Source organism: Phycomyces blakesleeanus (assembly GCF_001638985.1).
Source record: "Phycomyces blakesleeanus NRRL 1555(-) unplaced genomic scaffold PHYBLscaffold_3, whole genome shotgun sequence".
Classification (NCBI taxonomy): domain Eukaryota; kingdom Fungi; phylum Mucoromycota; class Mucoromycetes; order Mucorales; family Phycomycetaceae; genus Phycomyces; species Phycomyces blakesleeanus.
Window position 1 is genome coordinate 2,710,150 of NW_017265136.1, and position 13,716 is coordinate 2,723,865.

Below are 13,716 nucleotides of genomic sequence, written 5' to 3' on the forward strand. Positions count from 1 at the left end.
TATGGTCTCTTTTTTTTATATTTTATATTTTATATGTAATAATAATAATAATAATAATTTACCGTACAACTCTACATTTGGAATATATATATATATATATAAAATACGTGTGTACATCTATTTGACTTCTTCAACCCCCAAATTTGAGAGGAGTGCTTAGACTATTCGGGATATCACCGTAGGAGAAAGCGGGGGGCATGAGCCCAGCCCGTGATTGGCTTCCCTAAAATCATCCCATACCCAAGAAAGGGGGTTCACAGCCAAAAGATAATATCCAACTCAGTGGACCTCTTTGGTGCTTGGACCTCACTGCATACACAAACACACAAAATACAATTACAATTATAAATATCAGTATAAATTTTTATAAGAAAAAAAATAAAATATTAATAGTTACAAAATTTCCGAGGATTCTGACGTTTGAATTCATATAAAACATTATTGTTGTTTTTTTTTATATTTTTTTTTACATAACAAATTACATTACATTACATTAAATATACAAATACAAATATGTATTTATTAATGCTTATTACTACTAATTCTGATACTGATTCTGATACTGTTACTGTTACTGCTACTGCTATTATCATTTTAGCTTTAATTTTGATTTTGATTTTGATTTTGATTTTGATTTTTTTATGGTAAAATATAAAATATATATATAGAATATAAAATACAATACAATACAATTATAAGCAGTGTTCCCCGCCACTATTCCTTCCCAACCATAAGCGGTGTTGGATTTTGTAGTAGCTCGAAACTGAGAAAAATACTCATATATCACAAAAATTAAAAAAGAAAAGAAAAAAAAATGACAAAAAAAAATTGTATATAAGGACCCTGTGAAATCTCTTATCCCAAAAAACATAGATAGCCTTTCTATCAGACGAATATCCCAAAAAAAAATACCAACAAAAATACCACAATTCAATAATCACCAAACAGCCAAACAACCAAAACTTTACCGTTCAACCTTTAAACCGTCCTTTGTTTTTCTTGTTTTTTTTTTAAATAAAAAAATAAGAATTCTCTCTCTCTCTCTCTTTCTCTTTCTCTCTCTTGAAACTTCTTAAAAACGAAACAATGAAATCTCCTGCAGAATGTCAACGAACGAGACTTCAACAAATCCTATCTACACCAAATTTACTTGCTTCGTTTGAAGTCTATTTACAACGTATGGAAGCTCATGAAAACCTGCTCTTTATCGAAGCATTATCACAACTACGTCACGAACAGCACCTTTCAAATGTAGAATCCATTGTTCACAGGTAGAACATTTTTCTTTCTTTACATAAAATGGGGTGCATATGCATTTTCTCTTTTGGTTAACATGGTCAATTTATTAGAATCTGGCGGACCTTTATTGCTCTTGGTTCACCATTGGAATTAGATATCAAGGACGCAAAAGCAATCGGAAGTGCAATTGAAGCAATGCGATGGGCAATTCTCACAAAAGAGAAGGCCCTTGACATCTTTAGTGAAGCAGAACGAGACGTTAGAGAAAGTTTGGTGAGTAAGCCACCAAGAGAATAATACAATACCCAAATATATATATATATATATATATATTATTTATATTAACATTTTCATTATTCTTTTTCTTTTAGGAAAAAATGGTAATTGATTTTGACAAGATCCATATCCACCCTGTGTAAGTACTACTTTACTTTTACTTTTACTTTACTTTAACTTGGCTTAGTCTAATTTTAATTCAATTCAAATTCAATTCAAATTTAATCCAATTCAATTCAAAACTATATATTAAAGAAACAAAGTAATAATCATACTAATAATATATATGTGATTTTTTTAAAATAGCACTTCTTCATTAGCAACTCGTTCTCAGAAAAAAGTTGCTATTATTGGCGGTGGATTTACGGTAAAGTATTTTTTTTTCTACCCCCAATATATGATATTCACGACGGCGGAGCACGTGGAAAACTGATGCTGTTTATCTGGGTTTCGTAGGGTTTCACGGTTGCCTCCATCTTGGACCCTATGCCACGTTTCCACGTGACTTTGATAGATACCAAAGGTAATACATATAGAGGCCTTCCATATTTGGTATTATCACATTAACAACCTGCCTTTTAGATTCATTCGAATACAGCCCTGGTATGATCAAGGTAAGATATTATATATATATTTATATTTAAAATCATTTATTTTGCAAGATGCTAATACATATATGCTCTTTATTAGATGCTTGTTCGCCCTGAAGATACGTCATCACTTCGAGTCAGACACAATGCTTATGTTAAAAACGGCAGAGTGGTTATTGGGTGCGCAGAAAGAATAGAACAAGATGCTACTGCTGTCCGCGTGAATGATGAACTGGTAAGACCAAAAATAAAATAAAATAAAATAACAACAACAGCAACAGCTTTTATTGCTTTATTTTGAATAAACATGTACTTAAGAGCTTTTTAAAATACATTACATATAGATTCACTTTGACTACCTCGTAATTGCAACTGGAAGTACATACAGATCAAAGCTAAAATCGTTTGATATCTCTGCACTCTACCGCATGTCAGAATTGGTCAATGAACACAATGATCTCAAAAAGGCCAACAGTGTTCTAATTATTGGTAACGTAACGTACTACAATGTAACATTTCTTTTTTTTTTATATCTTTCTTTCTGAGCTTTATGCACAAATACTAACACTTCTTCTTCTTCTTCTTCTTCTTTTTTTGGCAATTTCAGGAGGCGGACTTGTCGGCTGTGAATTGGCAAGCGAGATCTCTCTGCATGACTTCCCACCTCCTTACAGAAGAAAGAAGCGTGTGACCCTAGTAGAATCTCATGATGATCTTGTGCGTCGCAGTTCCTCAAAGCGTCGGGAACGAGCATTTGACTACCTGACCCGCCTTGGTGTCGAGGTTATCTGCGGAGAGAAGATCGTCGATTTTGACACCGGAGAACAAAACACATATCTTGGATCCAGCGGCCACGTTTATCGCAACTACGACAAGGTCTATCTGGCGACCGGCACCATCCCAAGCAGTGGTTTGCTCCAGGGCGCAGGCGACGTCGGCTTTGAGTCCTGTGTAGATCTCTGGGACCGCATCCGTGTCAAACCTACTTTACAGCTGGATCACTGGAAGTACCAACACATCTTTGCAGGTGGAGATGTCACCAATGTTGATGAAGAAAAAACCGGTTTTGCTGCCACCCTGGCTGGTGTCTGCATTGCCCGAAACATCTGTCGTATCGAAAAGGGGAAGGCACCTTTGCGCCAGGGCGCCAAAGGTACTGCTCCCGCTCCTCTCAAACCTCTTCATGGTATTGGTGCCAATGGTGGTATCGGTAGACGTAAGTTTCTTGATATACATTTATACTTTCTTTCTTTTTCTAATAATAAAATAAAATATTATATAATATAATATAGAACAAATGAGCTCTATCAAGCGTACATTTGCATTCCTGAATCCTACCTGGGCAGCACTCAAGAGTTTTGATGAACAGCAGTTCCTTCGAATTGTCCAAGGCGAGGCAGCAGCATCGTCTCTAGCAATCGGCAAAAAACCCAAGAAACTCGACCTCACTTCTCACCAGAGACATCGCACCGACTCCCCACACGGCAGCCTCTCTCAATCATCTTCGCGTGTCACAGTTGCCAATCTTTCTGGAATCGATGTTCTGTCTACCCGCGGTAGTGATGACTCGGACAGTCTGAGGACCTACCTCTGTGCCAACAACCTGTTTGATCTTGATATGACCTTTGAAGACTTTAGCGAGTCTACGGTGAACTCTGTATATGGTGATGACACCAGTTATATTTCGGAAGCAAACAAGAGCAAGGCTGTTGACTGTTTTGCAATGGCAAACGTCGCTGCTGCTGCTACTGCTGCCGCCACTGCTGCTATTTCAAGATCAGGAAAATCTTCAGCAAAGTCTTCAACAAAATCTACTCGCTCATCCATCTCGGGTTCTTCTCTTCTTGAAAAGAAACTTCAATATATATGCTAAGCACCAACAACAAAATACCTCATTAGTCCTTTCTCTATTCCGCCTTTTCATCTTTCTCATCGCTCCTCATTTTCTTCATCAATCATCCTCCACTACCAAAAACAACAACAACAGCAGCAGCAGCAGCAGCAGCAGAAACAACAACAAAATACACACACACACACACACACATCTTCCAATAGACTTTCACCGAAAGAACAAATAGTAATAGAGAACCCAAATCAAACCCAAAAAAAAAGGAAAAGAAAAGAAAAGGAATCAAGGCCCCATACAAATTATATCAAAATTCCAAAGGAACCAAGGGAAAGAAACAAAAAAGAAAAGGATATCAGTCATTTATTGTAGATATTAATTCACGATCTCGCTGTAATATCTCTTTGTCACCCTTTCTATATCTACTTTTACCTCTCTACTTATCTACCTACCTACCTACCTATCTATCTATCTATATATTTATTTATCATAGTAGTAATTAATTCTGGTAGTGTAAAAATTATGTATATATATATTTATTATAGTAACTCTCAACTACATGCAAAAAGAATCACCATGGTATTTTTTTCTTCAACAAAATCCTTGGTCTATTCTTTCTTTACACGTTTGATAATTTGCCAATATATCTTATATCACGCAACTCTTTTCTCCCCCCCCCCCCCTTCCGTTCCCTTTCTTTCTTCCACATGTACTACTCTTCTTTATATATCTATATATATTTATGTATGTATATGTATATGTATATATTATAAAATGTTTATGAACCCAAAGAAAAGAAAAGAAAAGAAAAAAATCATTATTGTTGTTGCTTGAATCGAATTGAAATGAGTTTAATTGAGTTGGGTATTGTGTTGAGTAGGTTGGGTTGGGTTGTGCTGAAATGAGTTGAGTTAATTCATTACTTTAAATGTATTTACTCCGCCTTAAATTCCTACAGTGTCCTATCATTTTCCATTTTATATTAATTTAGTTTAATTTTTGCGATTTAAATTCAGCAGCGGTTGAACCACAATTATGATTTATTTTTTTCTCTTATTTTACGTTTATCGGCCTTCATAAATCTTCTTACTTCCTCGTCAGGGGTAAAGGAGAATTATATATATATATATATAATAACAGCAGTAATGACATAATGGACTTTTGTCTTTGTCTTAATTAGTTTACAATCTTTGTATGATTCTTATGATTGAATCACAGAAATATTTGGATATTTATCATGAAACAAAAAAAAAAATAAATTATCAAACTGATTTTATCTATAGGATTCTTTTTCTTTCTATGATTTTTTTTTGATGTGATTATATCAATTTCAGCCCTACTTGTCACAATACCATTTACGAACACCGTCTACCTTTACTTGTTATATATATATAATTGTACATTCAACCTTACAAATACAATTATAAATTAGTAGTAATAATATTTTGTGAAAAATCACAAAAAAATTGTAACAAAAAAAATTGTAACAAAAAAAAAAGCATATACAAATATTTCTAGCATTTTAAAAAAATAATAATATAAATTATGTTAAGAAATCCCCATTTGACCTAAAATGGCGATTCTCCTGCACCTATTGCACATTACACACACAAACACCTATAACATACGTAAATACATCGTCAAGTTGTGTCACTTTCTTTCAATTTCTTTCTTTTTTTTTCTTTTTAGTTATTGAGTTGTTACTATTTGATATGTTTCAGTGCATGGTCCAGTTATCTGGAACGCTTAGTCATTTTAATATAAAAGATAAAAAGAAGGTTTGATTGTTTTCTTTTTCTTTTTCTTTGGCTCATAACCCATCGATCGCAACTTCATTTATGCGACATACAGTCAAAAGTGTTACATTTGTCAGAAGCAGGAAAAATATATAGATAGATAATAATTGATTTTCCGGAGAATATTCAACCGTGCAAAAAAAAAACAAAGAAAAGAAACCAATAAGATGCTGTAGTGATTATGATTGTGATTATATAGAAAATAGAGACTCGTCATATATGTATATAAATTGATCATTTTACTTAATGGTGTTATGTTATCTTGGTTTCTATTTATTTGGATCACATACCAGATTATTGTGATTGTTTCGGAACGCTTGTAGCACTTTTTTATTATTCTCTCCGGGGAATAAGGTTCCTAATTAGTATAGTTGTGACCTGGATTCCGCGATCCCTTTGACATCTTTTGACCGAGATTTCTTAATGACCTGTCCCATATTTGTTTTCCCGTCTCCCATCCCCCTATATATCTATTCTTCCGTTACCCTCGGTCAAGGTAGAAGTTTTTTTTCTATTATATAACCATAAAGTATATACCTAAATATACATATATTTTATTGCGCAACAACAAAGCAGTAAAATTGCCTCAAGAACCATCTTTTATATACGCCAGTTGGATATTGCCTATTTCGTAATGACCCACAAAGTAAAAGATGTATTAGGTATATAGGTATGTGTATATATATTTACACTTAACAAGTCGGAATACAAGGATAAAGAATTTTTCTCCTCTTTGGAAAGCTTAATATACTTTTGCTTTTATTTTATTTTATTTTAAAGTTTTGTAGTCATTTCTTCGGAAACGCTTGGCTTCTAATTGACTCGCAATGAAAAAAAATAAAATAAACATGCGATTTTGATACACCCTACAATCTTGACAAAAATGAGGTACAAACTTTTATATATTTATATGTATATATATCATATTATTAATTGTACATTTGAGATTCTATCATTTGAGTTCTAGACAATCTTTCTTATTCATACTTACTAAACTTTAGGACAAACATTTACAAACCACCAACAATATTTATCACATATTTGTCATCATTAAACTTTAGACACTTTCGACTTGTTCCTGACTTACTTCCATCCAACCATTTATTATTACTATTAACCCGAGTATCCTTTACACTCATGTTCATATATATATATATATATATATATATATATATATATATATTTTAACCAAAGATTGAAATTATGCTTCACCCCCCAAAAAAGTGCCTCAAAATTCATGGCGCACACGATACTCCGATCCGGCACCATTTAAATGCCGAATACAAAGCCGCAAAGCCGAAGAAAATATGGATGAAGATTTTGAACCTAAAAGATCAATCTTCGGCTTGAGGAAAGAACTGATCTATAATATAGCTAGACTTTGGGATGTACATATTTGCGCGCATAATATCAGCTGTTAAGTATTCTGTAAAGAAGTAAAAACTTATTATCTTTCTTAACTATTGCTTAAAGAAACTGTGGTGCTAACACTGACCTAATTTTTTATTTTTTATTTTTATTGATGTAATTACTAAATATCAAATTTTGGGATAGTAGAAATTGTCAAATATTATAAGTTTCTATAAGCAACACTATAGCCCAGAGAAATAAAACAATGCTTTGAGTATATATCATATATATATATATATAAAAGACATTTACTCTCCTATTTACTTTAATAAAAGTACAGAATATACCTGCAAAAAAAAGTAAAAACATTGTTTTATTTCTCATGCTATTAATCAAATCCAAACAAGAAAGACACATCTTTATCAGAAAAAACTCACGGTTCATGTAAGAGATGTGATTTCTACAAACAGAATTGCATCTTGTACAAGCATTTAGCAGATTTAGGAGCGACCTATATTGAATCGGTAGTTGGCATGAACTTTGTCCAGTGTCAAGTATATCATTATGAGAGTGCATGAAGCAAGCTATCCATACCCAAGAAAGAGCTCAGGAGATCTAGAAAGGTTGATCAGAAGACAGAAAGAGACCTTTTCCAAGTGGTTCCGAACGACCTCTATGCTTTACACGACACAATTTAGTGAAACAGACTCCACAACCAAACTCTGGTTCCTTCTTGCTAATGAACCTGGCAAGTTAACAATCTCCGGAACTGTTACACACCAGGCACACGTACACTACACACTCATACAGTGTAAACCAACCATTACACAACAGGGATTTGAATTACAGGGATTTGAATAGTAGCAGATATAAAAACAATATTATTTTGTCTCTTTAATAAATAACACTCTCACAGTATCTCCTTTTCCCATTATTGAGATACTAACCCATAAACAATCCCGAATACCTCAATTACACAGCAAGAACTTGAATAGTAATATATATACAGTCATATTTGACTCTCTTTAATAAATAAAATTCTCGTAAGACTTACTTTTTCTTAATATTTGGATACTAACCCTAAAACAATTCCAAGTAATTCAGAGTGTATATTAAATACAACAAATGAAAGATTTACTGACTATAAGATCGGGTACCTGGAAAAATTAGGAGCATTGTTCAGATTTTCCAAATAGGCCATTTGAAAAGAAACTATTCATGTATTTGATTTGAGCGGTCATAGAGGAGACAACTAATAAACTCAAAAAAAAGTATACAGTAATATGCAAAATATCAAAGCCGAGTAAAATGAGAGCTGCACAATACATATAACCAGATTTTGCAGGCACCAGTTAAAAGAATTATAAAACAGGATAATTACAATTGGAAATGTAAGAATTCATCTAAAGAAAAACACCATATATGGAGAGGTCTAATAGCAAAAATAAAACAAGACCCATATATAATCGAGAATTTTATGACTAGAAAACAAATGACACAAAGAATAGTGTTGTATTAATCACACAACATGAGCCATTATAAAAGTCAATATATACATCTTGCTTTAGATCTTCTTTATCATGATTATTAAGAATTTCTTTTTTTTTTAAAAAAAAATGTAAAAAAATGTTTCATCGTATTATGTTTCCATAGCTAATTCAAATGATTTATTTTATTTTTACAAGATAATACACTAATCTTTTCATATTAATTACGAGGTAGACCGGCTGCCCCCATTCAGACAGTTTAAGAAGCAATAGTCATACTATTCTAAGAAAGAAAAAAACTATTTGTCTAAGTTTATTTAAATATCTTATTCCTATAAAAATTTGATATTAAAGCAAGAACGAAAATTTTGGTTCAAATCAAATAGCTATTGTGGTATACACACCACAATTGAGTGAAGAACAGTCTCCACAATCAAACACTGGTTCTTTCTTGCTAACTAACCTGGCAGGTTAACAATCTCAGGAGCTGTTACACACTAGGCACACGTACACTACACACTCATACAGTGTAAACCAACCATTACACAGCAGAGATTTGAATCAAAGAGATTTTAATATTAATAGATATAAACAATATTATTTGGTCTCTTTAATAAATAACACTCTCACAGTATCTACTCTTCCCGTTATTGAGATACTAGTCCATAAACAATCACGAATACCTTGGGGTATGTATATCACAAACTGCATAATGTATTTTAAATAGCCGTCCAGTAAATACCGGCGACTCAATCAAGAAATAATACCGACAAAAAAAGAAGAAGAAGGAAAGTATCAGTGGTGCTTTTGAGAAATGATATATATATATATTATTTTTAGACAGTTAGTGAGTCTTAGCTATATACTTTATATATATCAAAATTTAAAACCCTTAATTGGTTTGCTCGAATGGAATGAGTTTGCACAAACTGTTTCTGTGTATGTACCTTGAACCTGAATAAAATTACTCAAGGGGGTTAATCATGATTCTTTGTTTTATATCTTGATTTTGGGAACTTGAGACGGCGGGTGTATTTTGTGACCACCGCCATTTGGAAGAGAAAAGCAACGACATTAGGAGATTGAAATGTGTAGAAGGAGGGAGAAAAAAAAAAGTAAATAGTTGGCAGTAGGAGAGGTCAGTAATCCGACTCTAGACACTACACAGCTCAAAAGCTCTTCCTAATAGCAAAGTTTTATTAGTCACTTTCCCCCACTCAAGTACTCTGTTGCAGACACGTGTATTCAAAATTGCAAATGATTGGCTCATGTCAAAATTAAAAAAAAAGGATGGCGTTACAAAATGTGTGGCCCAAAGGCTATAACTTGCGCCTTAAAAAAAGAACGCGTCTCAAAATGTGTGGCCCAAAGATTATAACGCATTTAAAAAAAAAGAAACACTCTCACGGTATTATTTTTCTTCTTTGCGCTTTTTCATTAGTTTACTCCAATGTACAGCAACACCAGCAGCAGCATCAGCAGCATAAGCAGCAAAAAATTGTCCTTCAACGGCTTGTTTGTGTTTGGCCCAAAGGCCATTCACAAGCATGTCCCAAAGCTGTTGAGACATACAATTCTAGTTAGATTAGCCAAAACTAATCTAGTCAAAGTTTTTGATCGAAAGATCAAAAAAGTGAAAATTATTGGTAAGTCATGTATCTATATAATAGTAAATAAACAATATAATATTAATCAATAATATACCTATAGCACCAGACCTGCCCAAGGGGCTTAAGCGACGATTGGAGAAAGAAAATGAGCTGGAGCACAAAGCTACAGCTCATTTTATCAAGCAAAAGAAAAGGAGAATAGAAGAAGCAGAAATAAGAAGAAGAGATATTGACGCAAGAGAAGCAGAAAGAAGAAGAAGAGAAGAAAGAAGAAGCAATGAAGAAGCAATAAGAAGAAGAGAAGAAATAAGAAGAAGAAGAGAGGCAGAAAGAAGAGACGAAGAAAGAAGAAGAGAAGAAGAAAGAAGAAGAGAGATAGACAGAAGATACGAAGAAAGAAGAAGAGAAGAAGAAGCAGGAGATGAAGAAGAAGAAGATGATGAAGAAGATGATGAAGAAGATGATGATGAAGAAGATGATGAAGAAGATGAAGAAGAAGAAGAAGAAGAAGATGAGGATGATGAAGAAGGAGATGAGGATGATGAAGAAGAAGATGAAGAAGATGATGAAGAAGAAGAAGATGAAGTAGTAGTAAAAGAAGAAGAAGAAGAAGAAGAAGAAGAAGAAGAAGAAGATGAAGAAGAAGAAGTAGTAGTCAAAGAAGAAGAAGAAGAAGAAGAAGTAGTGGTAAAAGAAGAAGAAGAAGAAGAAGAAGTAGTGGTAAAAGAAGAAGAAGAAGAAGAAGAAGAAGAAGTAGTCAAAGAAGAAGAAGAAGAAGAAGAAGAAGAAAGCGAGGAGTTCTTTGATGCAGAAGAAGAACTTCTCGACGAAGCAGAAGAAGATGCCGACTACGACGCCGATGACGAGTGCGAAGCTGAAATAACACAGCCACACCCACAGCCACAGCCACACCCACACCCACACCCACACCCACACCCACACCCACACCCACACCCACACCCACACCCACACCCACACCCACAACCACAACCACAGCCACAGCCACATCCACCCACAGAACCTGAAGAGGTTGGAAATGGAACTAGAAAATGGCTGACAGTTGCCGGTGTAATCACAGCATCTGCAGTCCGGGGATTACTCTTCTGATGGTAACAAGAAGAGTAATCTCCGGGTACCCCGGAAGAAGCAACTAACAAAAAAACTTTTTGTAACAACAGGAAGCAACAAGAAGCAGCAGACTAACAGACTAACATACTAACAAGCAACAGACACTAACAAGCAACGGGAACTAACAAGCAACGGGAACTAACCTTACTCACAACTAACTACAAACAATTAACTTTTTGAACAACTAACATTACTAACAACTAACTTTACTAGCAAAATCCGGATCAGAGTCATAGCTAGTGTTAGAATTAGAGTCATAGCTAGTGTTAGAATTAGAGTCATAGCTAGTGTTAGAATTAGAGTCATAGCTAGTGTTAGAATTAGAGTCATAGCTAGTGTTAGAATAAGAGTCATAGCTAGTGTTAGAATAAGAGTTATAGCTAGAGTTAGAATTAGTTATAATCATAGTAAAAAAAAATCAACTCTTATATATTTTAACCAAAATGTGTTATTATATATATTAGGAGCTTTGCTCCCCCCTCCCCTCGGGGGAAGGGGTCATTGGCCTATGAAGTTTTATATGACTTTTCCTTACTGTTAATTGTGTGCCGTACACAATTACCAAGTAGTATAGGCCTTATATTTTATTTTATTGAGAAACAAGTAAGTTAGGGAATACGTGGCGAAAGTTATAAGTTGCATGACATGATCTCTAACTCCATCCTGTTTTTTTCTAATTAGATAAAATAAAATGAATTCTGGGAACATGACTTTTAGCTAAAAGTCTAAATACAGGATAAAAGTCGAAATAAAAGCGACTGCTGGAGACGCTATTATATTTATATTGCTTATTTTTTATCATTATTATTACTATTATTATTACAAAACCAAATAAAAAAGAAACCTCCCTAAAAGTCTGTGAGAGGCCGTAGCCCAAAAGCATAACATGTGAAGATTGTACAAAAGAATCCATGTACATCCGACAATCATCTGAGATTAGCATTAAAGAATATTATCATTTGTAAAGCGAACAGTAACAGACTTTCTCTCTCTCTCTCTCTCTTTTTAAGTCATCCGGTGGTATGCTCAGGCATTACAGCTTTCAAACTAAGTTTGACTGAAAGATGGTAACAACGCCCGTTACAATGGGGTCGAAACTCATGTTAATTGAGTAGATGACCAGTTTAGAAACCTAGTTTAGTTTGATGACTCAAGATTCACAATGTGGTACGTAACGATGTTATTGTCTGAGTGCTAAGAAAAAAAATGATAATAGGTGTACATACATTGACGATATCTCATTATTGTTGCTTCTTTGTTCCGTATCGTATTTTACAATAATGAAAATGACTTGCTCAGTTATTGGATTATACTCCATGCTAATGAATCTACGACAGACCAATAAAGCAAAATAAAGAGTGGACTTAATATACTAATATAATGATGTTGATTTTACAGTGACCCAGTGGAAAGGTGTATGAGAGAGTAGAAGAAGACATATAGTCTGGCTAGATATATTGAGCTTTTTATTTTCTTTTTTTTGTGGTCGATCATTACCAAAGGCTCAAAGGCCGTTAGCAATAGAGATAAGTAGAGTCAGCACTCGATATAGTAATAATTTAGCAAGGAAAAAAATGGGTAAAATAACCAATATTTAGAATCCTAGTAGTATTATTGTCGGTCAGGCAAGTGGAATTACTATACTATCATTCTTTTCAAGGATTTGCTTTTTGTGGGGAGATATATTGTTAATACTGTGCGGATCCCCCATTGTTATTTCGGCTGATTTAAACCACATAAATGTAAAAATGAAGTTTCTGTATAATATGGTGCAATTTTTAGTAGGTCTTTTAGTATACATACTACACTTGAGCGAAATAAAAGCCATAGCCAAACACTGGTCTCTTCTTGCCAATAAACCTGAAAAGTTAATAATCTCCAGAACTGCTACACACCAGGCACATGAACATTATACACTCATACAGTGTAAACCAACCATTACACAACAGGGATTTTAATTACAGGGATTTTAATAGTAACAGATATAAACAATATTATTTGGTCTCTTTAATAAATAACACTATCAAAGTATCTACTTTTCCCAATATTGAGATACCAGGCTAATAACAATTCCGAATACCTCAGTAGCCATCAGTATCTTATTCTTTAAACATATGCTTACATCAACATAAATGAATAATAGCTATATTCTGCTTATAAACTATTTTCTTTTATTTCTCTTACCATTCATTATTCCCAAAAGTAAAACATTGACTTATTAAAGTCGAATACAAAGTTTTCCTGGACCATTTCGGTATATTCCGTTTATGATTGGACTCGACAAACAATCCAACGTTTTCATATAATCGAGCTGGAATAAAGTTTGATTAAAAAGAAAGCGACAATGCTTAAAGCACTAGAATGGTCGGCTGTTCTTACACATTAAATCAAGTG

The 13,716-nt window shown here is 33.8% G+C and overlaps 2 protein-coding genes across 2 annotated transcripts; one reads left to right on the forward strand and one right to left on the reverse strand.

Annotated features, from left to right (window-relative positions):
• Positions 1-1,086: 1,086 nt before the first annotated feature.
• NDE3 (alternative NADP(H) dehydrogenase) lies at positions 1,087-3,978 on the forward strand (the record flags this gene model as incomplete). The annotated part of the gene is made up of 10 exons (XM_018430504.1): positions 1,087-1,271; positions 1,350-1,512; positions 1,611-1,654; positions 1,822-1,882; positions 1,972-2,038; positions 2,098-2,129; positions 2,206-2,340; positions 2,450-2,594; positions 2,713-3,321; positions 3,398-3,978. The coding sequence occupies 10 exons, from the start codon at positions 1,087-1,089 to the stop codon at positions 3,976-3,978; spliced, it is 2,022 nt and encodes a 673-aa protein (XP_018296987.1).
• An 8,017-nt stretch (positions 3,979-11,995) lies between these two features.
• On the reverse strand, positions 11,996-13,572 carry PHYBLDRAFT_62291 (hypothetical protein; the record flags this gene model as incomplete). The annotated part of the gene is made up of 5 exons (XM_018440947.1): positions 11,996-12,092; positions 12,549-12,694; positions 12,962-13,079; positions 13,359-13,426; positions 13,570-13,572. The coding sequence occupies 5 exons, from the start codon at positions 13,570-13,572 to the stop codon at positions 11,996-11,998; spliced, it is 432 nt and encodes a 143-aa protein (XP_018296988.1).
• Between the last annotated feature and the right edge of the window lie 144 nt (positions 13,573-13,716).